Source organism: Sitophilus oryzae, unplaced genomic scaffold, assembly GCF_002938485.1.
Source record: "Sitophilus oryzae breed Bouriz unplaced genomic scaffold, Soryzae_2.0 scaffold_1976_pilon_pilon, whole genome shotgun sequence".
Classification (NCBI taxonomy): Eukaryota; Metazoa; Arthropoda; class Insecta; order Coleoptera; family Curculionidae; genus Sitophilus; species Sitophilus oryzae.
Window position 1 is genome coordinate 475,414 of NW_022146697.1, and position 16,061 is coordinate 491,474.

At 33.9% G+C, this 16,061-nt stretch overlaps 1 protein-coding gene across 1 annotated transcript in view; it reads left to right on the top strand.

Moving 5' to 3' along the window:
- The first annotated feature begins 7,512 nt into the window (after positions 1 to 7,512).
- The window catches only part of LOC115883689, a 125,638-nt gene continuing 117,089 nt past the window's right edge, over positions 7,513 to 16,061 (top strand). The window contains exons 1-2 of the mRNA XM_030902082.1: positions 7,513 to 7,628; positions 7,926 to 8,210. Of these exons, the coding sequence (XP_030757942.1) occupies positions 7,946 to 8,210 (265 nt within the window). The 5' untranslated portion in view covers positions 7,513 to 7,628; positions 7,926 to 7,945. The remainder of the gene's footprint in view (positions 7,629 to 7,925; positions 8,211 to 16,061) is intronic.

The window sequence follows — 16,061 nt, forward strand, 5'->3', positions numbered from 1 at the left end:
TGTTATATTTATTATATTTGTATTTTATTTGAGTGATCTATTATTACGACACATAGGAATGCTAATTTTGGACTTAAATATTATATTTTATTTCGTTTCTGTACTTTTAATTTTTGTTGAAGATCTACCGAGAATTTTGTTCTCGTATGGAATTATAATCTAACAAACCCGGCAACCCTGTTCGTCTACTCCTTATAAAGTTTTTTTCGGCCTAATTCCTTTGTCACAGCCGCGGCTTTGTGAAGCGCCGCCGCCGACCGACTGTGTCGGGGCGACTGCTAGGAAGATCGTACAGTATTGCCATTTCATAGAATTGCACTTGCTATTTTAGAAATGATATCAAAGTTTTGCATGTTACTTTTCGTTTTAGAAAGAAGTTATGTGCCTAGAGAAAACATTCGTAAAATTGTTTCGTACTTTATTTAATATTTCATTAAGTAGGCAAGATAATGGGATTAGAAGATTTAGGATTTTGACAAGCCAACATAATTTCGATTTAATTGAATGGCAACACTGTCCGTCCTGTTTCTATTTTTTCGATTCTGTTCTATTAGTAGGCGGTAGCCCCCACACAAGCGTCTTAAAGACCCGCCCGGCGCCCCCTCTCGCAGGGGCTCTCTCGTCGTATCACTTCTATGATCACTTCCCTTATACGATGGTAGGGAAAAGACACTTTATCCGTCTCTGTTGCACTGCAGTGTATTTTGCAGCCTTACCATCTTTTTTTATCGCATTGAAAACCTCCTATTGCTAATATTCCTTTGCCAGTAGTGTATAGAATTCTTTATTAAAATATTTATGTATGGATATATTATTATAATATTATTATTTTAATATATACCTCAGTCAATAATTATTATCAATGTGCACAAAAATAATATATACAGGGTGTAAGGGCAACTATGAATACGAGTATACAAAAATCGCAAAATATGGCAAACAAGTGTGGGAGTCTCCTAGACGCTATGCATTACTTATATAATTACTATTAATAATTTATTAATCATAATTATATAAATAATGCCGCTAATAGACGCTATTAATTACTGATAATAATTATTAACACTGCAGGGGGGTCAGTCAAAAATTAAAATATGTAGACTCACCCTGTCACTCAGACCAGTTAAATGAAATGTTTACTTAACTATTTTTAACATTTTTCGTTTCTTAAAGGTAGTAGAATTATATGTCTTTATTTAATTGTCTGATGCGAAAATACATTCTTGATCTAAAAAATAATGTTTTTTTTTTATCAGAACTCATTAACTCATATCTGACAGTTTTTTCAGTTTTGGTCAGAGGTAAATGTTTTGATGGAACAGCCCCTTTTTTCAAGGAACGATATTTTGTCGGTGTGTATCCCAGCAATTCGTGTTTTAAATTCCGTTCATAATCGGATTCAGTAAAATGCTTATCGCAAACACGAGCGAACTTAATATTAAATTTGTCCTTGCGTTTACACAATTGTTTCCAAACACCTTGTAACTCCTTGTCTTTTGGAAAGCTAAAGAATCTAGTACCGGGTACAAAACCCTTGCACATATTGTCTACAGCACAACCATATACCGCACACCTCATTTTTCACGAAAATTAACAGTTTAAAAGTTTTAAAAACTATTATTTTAAACAATCTTTCGCTATGCAAACACACGAAGTATAGCCCAATATGGCGGAATCTATCACAAGCTGACGTCACACTCCCGCTCTGACATGCGCGGTATCATATCTTCTTTTATTTGTATCATGGGTATAGACATTATTTAATTAAGTATTGTTCTAACTTTAATTTTAATATTTAGAAAAAAAAATACTGGGAATAATAGTATATTACATACCGAGGAAGAAAGTGTTTCATTACTGTCGAGAGAAAATCTCGAGACAATAATGAAAACTTTCCTCCGAGGTTGAGTGGGAGGGGGGTTAATCACTTCGACCTTACAGATCCATTGTTCCAATTCCTCCGAGGTTTGTATACTATTTTATTTACAACCACATCATTAATTAAAAAATAGGGACAGTATTTTATTAAAAAAAAAGGGAAAATTTGTCGTTTTCTGTTTTCATATCTATAGTTACCGGTACCAGTGGTTGTTACGGCGCAAACCTTTAACCGCAAAACAGACAACTAAGTGACAGTTTTGAATTTCTCTCGAATTTTTTTTCTTCGAATTTGTATAACATAGAAAACCAGAATGTTGTCGGAAAGTTCTGATAATGAAGACTACTCTAATATTGGTACTCCACCAGAACTTACAGAAGCTGCAAAAAGAACAGAAGCCAGTTTACTTCCAAAGAAAAGTAGGGGGCGGATTCGGTGAACTATCCTGACACACGATTTTTCTTAGAAAATGAAGTTTATGTTACCTTAAAATGAACTTCTTGGAGTCTTTGACTAAAATCTGATGCGGAAAAACACGTTTCACATAAAAAATACATTTTTTATGTGAACACATAAGAAATTCACAGTAGTGAAGGTCGAATTTTGACAAATATTGCGAATTGATACATGGTTGTCAGATCAGCTAGTAAATTATCCGGAATTTCATGCATCTTTTTTGTTTAGGGAAAAAAATTACGTCATAGGTTTTAATTTTTTTTTTAATACGAATTAGATTACTTTAGTTTATCAAATTGGCTAAATTACCGCGCCGGCGAGACAATTGCTATAGTTATAGCTCTAGCAAAGAAAACACGCTGCAAGCTGGAAGCATAGATTTTGGCTGGAAGCCACCAAAGCAAAGAAAACACGCTGTCATTTCTTTGGTTTGTGTTTGGGTGGGATGAGTTGGTTTAAACAAGAGCGAAACAAAAGCCACCGAAAAAGAAAATTCAGTGGAACTGGCAACATTGCTTTTCCTTTTGTCGCTGTCATGTTAAATCAAGTGTTAAAATTCTCCATAACGTAAAATATGTGTCAACTACGAAAATTAAATTAAAATATTTTAAAATTCTGTGCACAATCTCCATTTATTTTTATTTAAAACTATTAATAAAAATGGTTACTTTTTGATAAAAAAAAAAGGAAAATGCAAAAATCGTGTGTCAGGATAGTTCACCGGATCCGTAGGGGGCGATAAGAAATAGCATTGAAAGTATACGAAAAATGGTGTGCCGAAAGAAATTTTAATAATATTGCTACGGAGAGAGTCTTGATGGCATATTTTAGCGACGTGGCAAGGCAGAAAAAGCCACCTACTCTTTGGGTTACGTACAGTATGATACGGACAATGCTAGAATTAAGAGAAAAGACTGACATATCAAAATATCACAAACTCGTCGCTTTTTTACAACGCCAGAATGTAGGTTTTAAGCCAAAGAAGTCTAGCATTTTTACCAGGCAAAACTTGGAGGATGTTCTCACGAAAGCACCTCAAGAATTCCTTCCTATTAAAGTAAGGCTTTTTTTAAATGTTTTTTTTTCTGTTTTTAAATATTTCTTTTCATTGTTTTAGGCTGCGCTTATAGTAGGTGTGTCTGGGGCATGTCGAGGTGATGAGCTACTGAAGATGAAAACTACGCATAGAAAAAACTGAGTGAGGGAAATGGAAGAGAAAAGAAATGTAGATAATTTGACACTTTGTCAAATTGTTTGAAAGCCAGTAATGTCAGTATTACATATGTGGTTGCAAATAATATTTATCTTTGCTACAAGAGGGTTAATTAACAATCCCATAGTACCAATTTCCGAAAATGGACCTATTAAAATTCAGAAGAATTTTATTACCGCGCGATAATCCGTAAATAATTCTAGCCAGTTCTTTTACCGATGCGAATTAATATAATGACCATGAAAAACGCCGCCCAAACTATGTTCGGAACTGGTCGATTTTGGCAGCTGGGGAGGGCAGGGCTGTAATTTATGAAGAGAACGGGTCTTCCGTCCTTTGCGTTGCGGATGATAAATTCCACAGATTAAGGGATTACAATTTCCGAAGGCGAAACATTCGGCCAACTGCCTAGGTCCTAGTCGAGAGATTTTAACTTATCTATGGAAAGATATCTTCTTAGTTTAAGTAGTTTTATAAGACATTTATATTTTCATTTCTAAGTTGTAGTAAGTCATTTTGTAAGTCAAGCATAAGAAACAGTTCCTTATAAACATCTGAGTATTACAGCACCTAAACAGAAAATTTGAAAAATAAGAAAGATAGGGATCTCCATAAAAGACCTATGGGCATTTCGCCACTGTAAGAAAATCTACAAATTAAAATAGTTATTTTTTTGTAAACACTGTTGCGTTAACCCAACGGAGACCAATTGTCAATGCTTAATGTTTCAGTAGTGTAATTGAAAAAGATTAGTATTATTGTTTGTTAGCAGTTAATCTAGAAGAAATGGTTTTAAGGCCAGAAATTTATCTCTAGCGTTTTCATTTAAAGCATCAATAGCCGATAACTTCCTGACTTGGAACTTGAAACTCTCTCCGCTGGAGTATAACTGCCAACAAAGAGTGATTATATGACTTTTCAATGACAGTGACATTACAAAAACAATAGAAACTATTTGATAAGTTTGTTGATTAGTACCATAGATAAAAGACTTATACTATTAAATAGATAGGCAACTTATAATACATTTCAATTTTATTATACAAGGGCGCCTCTGGTAGACAGAGGAAGAAATACTAATGGAAGAGAAGGGTGCGGGGAAGGGGGGTTGTTTTAGTTAATTTAAAATAAATTTAGACATACATGTAAGAACACTTTGTGTGCTTTTAATTAGGTCGAACATATTATAAACGATAAATCAACTGAATTAAAAGCACACAAAGTTTTCTTATATGTCGGATATTAATTAAAAAATATATTAAAAATACTAGAAATAGTATATATTAAGTTGTTACAGTTATAATTTAATCTTTGGCGGTTTTCAGCAAATAGCAGGCAGTTTTACATAATTTTCCTCCCTTTGAAGTGAATTGGAAACGGCTAGGTATATAATTTTGGTGTAGGCAAGATTCCCAGTTTGTTTCCGTTTGGGACCTGAAATAATAAAAACAAATTAAATCAGATGTAATCATCTGCTGATCATGCTAATATAAAACGCGCGTCCTTAATTCCTTACATGCACCGTAAAAAAATTTAAATAACTGCTCTGCAAGTAGCATTTATTAGCAGTACTAATTTAAAAAATCTATAACTGTAAGTAGATATGTTTAATTTACTTACCATTGTATCCTTCGGAAACCAGGAGTACAACAATTAAACTCCATGATAAAAAATAATTAAAAGTTATTACAAAACACAAATTGTCCCACCATTTTTAAAAAACATTGTCTAAAACAGAATACTGGCAAAAAATCTGAAGGAATTTAATTTTACAATAATTCGACAAATCAAACGAAATCAAACCGTAAAATCACAACAAAAGCGTCTCTGAGTGACAGTTAAAAATCAAATTTTATTATTGTCAGATATTGACATTTGCATTGTTAATATTGACAGTTTTAATATTTTGCGCCTCTGCATCTTGGAGGAAAAACTATTTTTAATGAACTGTCATTTCCATTTAAGTTTCTCAGCCATGATTAGGACCAAATGCAGAGGCGCGATTTTTTACATTTCTTAGCGAAATAAAACATTTTTCAAAACATCAAAGGATTATGAAAAGTGTCACTTTATATGTTAAAGTAAAAGAATAAGAAAAATCTAAAAAAAAGAAAAAAAACATATTTCTGCACTAATCCACTCGTCTAAAAATAACTAATTACTATTTAAGTTGGATCTACCTAATGACTAACATTGACTCTTCAAATTATTTAGTGTCATGTTATTCCTAACAGCTTTTTCATTTTCTTAGTTGTCAGAATGAAGAATAAGCGTTATCTTTATCTTCTAAACAAATGTTGAATGTCGCTTGTACATTTCTGTCTCTATGTTATCGTTATAATATGTGTTCGTTAGACACAACTTAAAAATTTCTATAATTACTTAGCATGTTTGACTTGTCTTTCTTCTTTCGTTAGCCTTGATGTATTCTTGTATATTTTACCATTTTTAAAATGAGCATTTAGCAACTTTTCAAGGAATTTTCCTCACATTTTTTATGTTACAGCTTTAAGATAACATAGAAAAAGAAACAAATAAATACTAATAGGTAATTTAAAATATTATGGATTTCTGTTCTGTAATAATTTATTTTTTGTTATTTTATTTTTATGTGCTTTTAAGATTCTTATTTAAATTCTTATTTAACTTCTTTATGATAATTTTACGCTTCAAAATTATAATTATTACATTTATATTTCTTATACAGGGTGTCTCAAAAAACATTGGTCCGACTCTGCTTTGTTTCGTAGCTACAGGGTGTTAAAGTCTTAATAATATTTCCATTTATGATAATTTTCTTCCAAGTACTTTTAATGATTCGAATGAAATTTTGAGGGTAAAAGTTACTATAAGTGCTACATATTTTAATGCTAAAAAGTGTCAATAAATTCATCAGGGACGTGCATATGGGTTATCACTGGAAAATTTTTCAATATTAAAACATGTGCGCCACTGCCTTCTTTTTCTTTTGATATCAAAATTGTGTAGGCCGTTTAATACCAATTAGAAATTATCTCTTGATATTTTGTCGAATTCGGCCTCCTTGATGAGATAAACGCTATTTTATTAATCACAATTAATAAAATTAAAATAGAAATAAAATTAATAAATTATATATTTTAACTAATTTATTATTAAATATTTATTATATTAATTTGATTAGCCTACAGCAATTTCATGCAAAACTACTAAACTAAGATTTAACATCCGGCAACTCCAAAACTATGCATTTCCATACCCATGTTTATAGGAACTTTTTTCTTATTTTTTGACAAGACACATTACTAAATTGCGTTTATCTCATCGACAACTTTTAATCGGCATTAAACTGCTTACACTATTTCGCTAACAAGAGAGAAATAAGTCAGTGGCGTACATGCATTTTTTACAAAAAAATTCCAGTGATAACCCATATGCACGTCTCTGGTGAATATGTCGACACTTTTTTTGCTTTAAAATATGTCGCATTTATAGTCACTTTTACCCTCAAAATGTCATTCGAAACGCTAGAAGTACTTGAAAGAAAATTAAAATAAATCGAAAAAATATTAAGATTTAACACCCTATAGCTACGAAACAAAGCAGAATCGGATCTATGTTGATATGAAAAATAAATCTTATTTTTACGTGAGGAATCACCGCACGAGAGATGGCACATGTTTTTTGAAACACCCTGTATATTGGAAAGCTTATTCTAATTCGAAATTATTACTTTTCCAATAATATTTTCGTACGAACTCTTACGAATTCGCAAGAAATAATTGCAAGCAATATAACCATACACATGGTAAAGAAAGATTTTTGGTTTTTTTTCTGACAATTTCTTATAAATTCGTAAGAGCGGCAACCTCGGCGAATTCGTTGTGCCGACGATGTCCGAGATGGAGCGGGCGTCAGCCTCGTCGCGGCTGTCCGAGATTTTGGCTGGCTCTGCGTCGCTGCGTGCTTCGCGCTTCCTTTCGTTTACAGAACGGCGAAAAGTAAACACCGTACCGTAGGTAGTTTGGGTTGTTTTGATCGCATCGCATCGCATAGTCATTCAGAGCTGACGGAGACGTAGAGAAATCACTTACCTACTTGGTAAGTAAGGGTATTACTGCGGAATGCTGTTATTACTGTTATTTAATACGAATAGAGTAATCGCAAAACAATTTTCGATGCACGTGATCAACTTTGAGTAAAAAGTGTTGGCGACAGCGCTGCCAGATTGTGATGAATTTATGAGATGAATCTTAATGTAAAATTGGGGAACAATATATTTATTATAGAATTTTTTAAAATTTTTACGTTTTATTTATAATTTAATGATTAATATTTTAGCAATTAATTTATTAACAGTAGTCACCAACACTCACAGTAGAAATATTTAAATTTAAGGCAGCGGTGTTAGTGCAACCATGTCTGTGGAGTGTGCGTATGCTGGATGCAAGAATAGAAGAAAAGAGAGAGATAATGTATTGACCTTTTTTAAATTTCCCGTGAGGAAGCCCAACATTCTTTTCCAATGGTTACAAAACAGTGGCAATACTGACTTACTTGGCGTGGACGAATCTATCTTGATACATAAACGATTGTGCGAGAATCATTTCTCTAAAGACGATGTGTATCCCAGTGGCGAAAGAAAATTGCTGAGAAGAAATGTCGTTCCCATACCTTGGGAAGGTAAGTGTTATATTTTGCTTACTTTTTAAACCGATTTTTGAAGAATAAACTTTGAACGAGTATTGTAGTGCAATATCTCCTCTTGAATAATACTGCTCCATTATTATTATTATACTCGATTGTCCATGACTGGCCATGATTGAAGCAATACGCACGTCATTCAGGTGGTAGCTCTGTTGTAAAAAATGTCAAGTTGCCATATTTATTTATTTATTTCCTGAACAGTGCTTTCCTGAACAGTGCAGTACTTTCCTGAACAGTGCAAGCTCACAGAAAACTTACTTACATATTTTTTTTTTAATTTAAATTATTTTAATGACTTAAGTCATTTGATTTAAGTTGTAACAGTCAAATTTCCTCGCAACGACCTCTGTGTGCTAGCTCATAAAATATCGCAAATAGCTATTATTTTTGCATCATGTTTACTATAATTTTATTGTTAAATATTATTTTATTTAGTATTTTACCATTATCCAACCGAATATACACCGCGATATTATACAAGCTACAGCTCAACTACCTCTACACTCCATAAGCTCAACAATATTGTCACTGGAAACGGCCGCCCAGCATTAGAATTTTTGTCGACCTCTCTTTATCTTTGGTCATCACTTGTCACTTGTCACTGTCAGATCAAATCAGATGTTTTTGGATTTATTTATCCTTTGTTTTGGTTATTGAAATTTTATAATTATCAGATAAAATTTCGTAGTTAAATTGGTTATTTTTGATGTGGATCGAAATGTGCAATTCGTTCTTTTAATTGTGGAATTTCTGAGTTTTGTTCGTTCATTGACCGGATATGGAATATGGCTGAGGAGAAAATATTTAAATATAATAATTATCAACGCTGATAAATAGAGTTAGGCCTCCAGTTGGTGACGTCACGAGATTTTTACGTCACAGCTGTCCAGCCTTGTTATTACGGTGGTTACGGTGGGTTCCGGAAGAAAACAAATGCAATTGATGACTGCTTTATTGTCCTGAATACTTTAAAAAAATCGTAGAATTCCAGCGTTTCAGAATCAACATCTGCTACAAGCCGTGTGTAGAACTCAAGCCAGTGAGAGAACAATCCAACGAAGACTAAAAGAAAACAGCTTGTCTGCAAGGACGCCTGCCATAGAACCCCAGCTACTTCCAAGACATCGTCGAACACGTCTTCAGTTTGCGCGTTTACATGTGAATTGGTTTGGTCGCGTTTTTTCCTGCAAAGCATTTTTCCGAGACGTTCGTTTTAAAGCAGTGTATCTCCAATACATACAGAGATAATGTCGTGATTAAAAAAACAAAGTACTCACAAAAGATGAGGCTATAATGTGATTTGATTTAGCAATACCTACTACAGCTGCTACACCCTACAGGGTATCACAAAGTTCGAGAAAAAAACTTCGTTTTATTGTTGTGCCCTGTATATGCTCAAAATAAATTCGGAATAAAAATTTTTGACGTAGCATCCGTTACGAATGAATTAATTTGCAATTTAAAAAAAAATCATCAAAATCTAATGAGTGGTTCGCGAGAAATCCAACTCTGAAATTGGGACTAGTTTTTAGTGGCAGGTTTTTTTTGCCGGTGAGTGTGTTTTAATTACACCCGACATATGCAAGGACCCCATTCAGTAAAAATGAAGACAATGAAAGTTCGATATAACAGTTTTACTAAAACAGCTTTTCATTGTTGCAGTTTGTCTATACCTCATAAAATTATACATTCAATGCAAGTTCAACAAAAGCTTCTATCAAATTCAATGGTATACGATCGATGGAATAATGCCTGTCCTTCCATTCATACATAAAGATGCTATTCACTTTCGAATTTTAAGCGGAATAGAATATTTATGAGTAATTTGGGTCGACATGAAAATTTTGCTGATAGCTCAAATAGAACGACGTGTCTACGAGTCACATGCATAAAAAATATCGTCAATACCGTTTAAAAATGGAAAAGTTTAGAAGCGATTTTCATTATCTATTAATTAATGTTGTAGAAAAAAAAAATATATGGGAATTTCTGTTCCAATTTTACTTTTTTGATGTATTTTTTAATTTTATAACCAACTTTTTGGATATAAAATATAATCTTCGGTAAAACTTTGAAAATGCGATCGTTTTCAAGCTCAACTATAAATGTTTTAAATAATGTCCATACATTTTATAGGCTTGGTGCATTTCAGTTGATTTCAAAAAATTCCGACCGCAGCGCTGTACATCGTGTCCCATTTTGGTTGAAATCGTACGGTATCTCCGTTATTCGTGAAGATAGAAGGGTGCGGTTTGCACAAACCTGTGCCACTTTTTTGTCAAACGGAAGATGCAGTAAACAAAATTTTCATAGCCCTCTTCGTTTCTGAGCTACAGGGCCTTTTTGAAAATTTTGCAATTTGGGACACCCCCTGTTTCTCTGTTATTGTTAAAGGTATTGAAACGGTGAAAACTGTTTATTGTAGAACTTTTTACGTAAAATGCAGTGGCTTAGTCTGTTATTCTACGAAAAGAATATTTTTAAAGATATGAACTAAAGTTATGTTTTCTTAAATGGAACACCCTGTATATTTATAAATTATTTGATCTGGCTTGACATAAGCTTCTCAAAAATATATAACACTCTATATATATTTTTATTATTTATTGCAATATTTAAAAAAAACATATTAAAAGATCATATTTATTAGTAGGCCATGATTGATAATAAAAAAAACTAAAGAATTCTTAAAAGTAATACTGCTGTCTTTTGTTTTATTTTGATTTTGAGAGTCACTAATTAATTCTTTGTATATTAGGGAAACTTAAATCTCTACCGCTATTTGTAAATCTTGGAAGCTATCGTATCGGATTTTTTAAATATTCCTTAAGCTTATTTACGTGAAATATACTTTCAGTAAGAGCGGGCTCCCCCTCACAACTTAACTTATAACGAAAATATTCGAATTTTGTTAAATTAGTATTTCTCAAATCAATGAATTGGAACCAATGTACCCATATTGCCTCACTGGTTCCCGGATTTGTCCGTTCTCGATTTCTGATTTTGGGGATTTTTGAAATATGAAATATATCGTGGCAACTAATACGATGTCGAACACCTGGAAAATGCTTTAATAATGCAAGCTTTTAGATATTTGTAAACCCATCCCATTAAAATAAATTCTGATATAAAAAAGAGAAAAATATATTCAGAGATTCAGTGGTAACAGTTCAAAAGTAAAATATATCGATTCCAAATAAAATTTTAATATGTGTATGTCTATTTTAGTAAATACCATTTTGGGATTTTGTTATTTATCACGGCCTACTAATAAGAAAATGATATATTTTAAATATTGCAGTAAATAGTGAAAATAAATATAGGGTGATATTTAAGAAGCTCATAGCAAGACGGATCATATGATTTATAAATATACAGGGTATTCCATTTGAAAAAACATAACTTTAGTTCATATTTTCAAAAATATTTTTTTCAAAGAAAAACAGACTATGCCACTGTATTCTACGTAAAAAGTTCTACAAGAATCAGTTTTTACCTTCTCGATATCGTCCATAATAACGTAGATACGGGGGCCGTCCAAAATTGCAACATTTTCGAAAAGATCCTGTAGCTCAGAAACGAAGAGGGCTATGAAAATTTTGTTGACAGCATCTTTCGTTTGACAAAAAAGTGGCACAGGTTTGTCCAAACCGCACCCTTCTATCTTCATGAATAACGGAGATACCATATGATTTCAACTAAAATGGGACACCCTGTATACGGCTGAAATCAGGAATTTTTCCTATGTATTTCACGCCGTCCTGGTTACAGTTCATGTTCATCGCATTAAATTAATATTGAAACCATGGCTTTGTGATAATATTTAAGTATTTTAGTTTTTTGTTAATGCAGTTATTGAAACTATAAAACATTTAAACCCCATACTCACACTTCGTTACTTCACTTCGTTCCTTCGTCGCGTCCCTTCGTCCAAAAATCCTATATTTACTATGGAAAACTGTCGATTTTATGCGACTGTGTGTTCCTTCTATTTTACTCAAATACATATATATCCAGATTTTATTTATCTACAAATTGGGTACTTATACAGGGTTGTTCACCACATACGACACGGAGTATTGTAGCTAAACGATTAGATTTTTACAAATTGTAAGTTTTGGGTTCGTTGAAGGTCTATTAGAGCTACAATTTAAAAATATTTTTACAAGATACAGAGTGTCCCAAATAAGTAAAAAATATTATAGTTGTATTTTTTTAAACGGAACACCCTGTATATTATTCTATTTTTGGATTCTACGATTGAAATAAAGGTAAATTTGATTAAGGTTTATCACACTTAAACCTTACGGTTTTTGGAATATTTTCAATTTTATAAAATTGCAGTAAAAAATTTAAGGCCTTATTTCTCCAAGGGTATCAAAGTTTTTAATACTAAATATTTACTGAAGATTATTTATTGATCAGATATTGTGTTGCAATAATAAAAATTTTACTACCTTATACAGAGTGTCCAAAAATTTATATTAAGTAATTACTAGCTTTAAACGGCAATAATTTGTTTAATTTAGACAGAACATCCTATATATTTTACGTGAATCAGATGCACAATGTAATTGTCTATCAAATTGTATTGTTCCATTTTTTACCCATCTCTTTTTTCCCCCAGCATTTTCTTATAATTTAGACCTCATTTATCACTATACCCATGGAACATTGACATTTTAGCTTATTTTTAAAAATGTAACAAATTTTCAAAGGGTACAGATACTAATATTGTTGATATAGTTCGCTTATTTAATTAAAAAAATAAAAAAAAACTGTTTAAATATTTTTTGTTAAAGAGGACCAATTAATATGATGCCAGTATTCAAACTACATTAATTGACTGTTTACGTTGTAGTAATAATTGCTCCAAATACTAAAAAACTAAATTTTGTGTGTGTATTAGACAGTGTGGTAAAAAGTAACACCTTATAAATTTTATTTCATTTATTGACGAATGCTTATTTACATACATACATACAGCCGTTACTCGCTGACGAGTATTCGACACACATAAAGAAAATGGTCACGCAAGGCGTTTTCTTTCATGAGCTTTTCTGTGACTGAAAAGCCCGATACGTGATGTTATCTGCCTACCGCACTCCGGACATTCAAAAATCTCATTGCTTTGTTGCCTCTCTACTTTTTGGTTGCCGCTGTTAACTGAGTTTACAACCCTTCTCCATTGAGTTCTATTGTGAGCTGCTTTTTCCCACTCATTCTGCATGTTAATTCCCTTTAAATTTTCGTGGAAAATGTCCTTGTATCTTTTCAGTTGTCCACCCGGCCTCCTCTTACCGTCCACAAGCTCACCGTAAAGCAGAGATTTTGGTATGCGGTTTTCTTGCATTCTGCATACGTGACCAGCCCATCTTAAGCGGGATTTTGTGACCATGACTTCAATACTCTCGCAGTTAGATTTTTCAAGGACCGATACGTTTGAGACATGATGGAACCACCGGACTCTTAAGAGTTGTCTAAGGTGTCTCTGTTGCAACTTGTTCAATGCGTTCATGTGTCGGCGGTAAGGCACCCAGGTTTCGCTCCCATATATCATGGTGGGGATTATAATTGCTCGGTATACTGCAAGTTTTGTTTTTGTACTCAAGTCATGATTGTAGAAAACCCTGTCTTTTAATTTCCAGAATGCTCTTGAGGCGCTACTAATCCTGTGCTGAATTTCAGAGTCAATATTGGCCTTTTCCGAAATCAAACTGCCAAGGTAATTGAATTCCGCCACATATTCGAATAGTTCTTCTCCGATTTTTATAGCATTGTTGTGATCTTCCGGGGGAGTGCACATGATTTTAGTTTTGCCGATGTTCAGCTTAAGGCCCAAAGCCTCGTATGCCCAGGTATATGTGTTCAACATTTCTTGTAATTGTTGTACCGTGTTTGCAACTAGAGCGCAGTCGTCAGCGTATTGAAGTTCTGTGATAAATTTTGTACGTGTTTTTGCCCTGAGTCTTTTTATGTTGAACAGACGCCGTCATATCTGTATCTAATGCCCAATCCTCTCCTGCAGTTTGCTGTCCACTATAATGGAGAGCGCTGCCATGAATATGTTGAATAGGAGAGGCGCTAAGACACATCCCTGCCTAACTCCTGTATTTGTTAGGAATGGGTCGCTCAGTGATCCATGATGTGACACCCTTGACTTGTTGTTGTTATGGAGGCTTTTACACACTGTAAGAAATTTGTTGGGTACACCGAACTTTTCCATAATTGCCCAAAGCGCATCTCTGTTCACAGAGTCGAAGGCTTTTGTTAGATCGATGAATGCAACATAAAGTTTAGACTGCTGCTCTTTTACTTTTTCCTGTAGTTGACGGATGGAAAATATGGAATCGACGGTGCCGCGGTTGGTACGAAAACCCGTTTGCGATCCTGGGAGGATTTTTTTTCTATATATGGGTGCAGGCGGTTTGACATTATTTTTGCAAGAATTTTTCCGCCGATAGCTAATAGCAAAATTCCCCGGTAATTACCGCAGTCTGATGCACTTCCTTTGTTCTTAAATATATTCACTATATTCGCGTTGCGAAAATCGTGAGGTACCTCTCCGCTTTCCCATACGACATCAAAGAGAGCCTTAAGATGATCCATAATTTCTTTACTTGCACACTTATAGATTTCCGCCGGAATCGCGTCACAGCCAGCTGATTTGTTGCTGTTTTATGGAGATCTTTATTTCCTGTTCTGTTATTGGGATGTCTAATACATCGAGGCTGTTATACTGAGATATTGTGTTTAATGCTTCCATATTGGGGTTGTTTTCTTGGTTAAGGATATGGCTGTAATGTTCTTTCCAGCGATTTCGGGTTTGTTCTTCCTCTTTTAGAAGTTCGTCATTTTGTGCCATGATTGGGCAGCTTACCTTCTTGGTTGGACCGTATACTTCTTTTACAGCCTCAAAGAATTTACGATAATCGTGATGCGTGGCGTACTCTTGAATCTGATTCACTTTTTCTGACCACCAGTTATCCTTTACTTGGCGCAAGTAAAACCAAAGTCTACCAGTCTCGGATTATGTGGATTTGCAGTGACTGCTTGATGTGCTCTATGCTTTTGTTCCAACAAAACCTGTATATGCGGTTGATTTTTGTTAAACCAGTCTGGTTGTTTCTTTTTGTTCGACTTTTCCAGTACTGCTTCGCTGGTTTTATGAATCGTACCCCTTAATTGTGTCCAGCCTTGTTCAGCTTCCAAGATTGAGATTGAAGTTGTCGGTGGAAGTGATTCTTTGATGGCTTCCCGGAGGGCGTATTGTTGTTCTCTAGACCCCGCATGTTCAATCTGGTCATGTTGTTTTGCATTTTACAGTGTGGATGTTTGGGTTTTAACTGGATTTTCATTTTTAAAATTAAAAGTCGGTGGTCAGTGCCGCATTCGGCATCTATTCTGGCTTTTGTGAGCATAACATCTTTTAGATGCGTCCTTCGAACGATTATGTGGTCTACTTGATGCCAGTGGCCTGATCTAGGATGTTTCCAGGTACCTTTGAACTTGTCCTTCAACATGAACCACGTATTGGTTATGCAAAGATTATACTCTGCGCATGTTGTTAATAAGCGTTCACCATTGCTATTTAGGTTTCCTATTCTATGTTTTCCCAATACGTCAGGCCATATTTCCTGTTGTTTGCCAACACGGGCATTAAAGTCACCTAGCAAGATGATCCGTTCGTGCTTTGGAATTCGTTAGAGTGCGTTTTGTAAAGCTTGGTAAAATGTATCCTTATCCTCAATTTTACCGTCAAGGGTGGGAGCGTAGACACTAATGATGTTGACGTAAGTTTTGTCTGATATGGGGTACCTTAGGGTC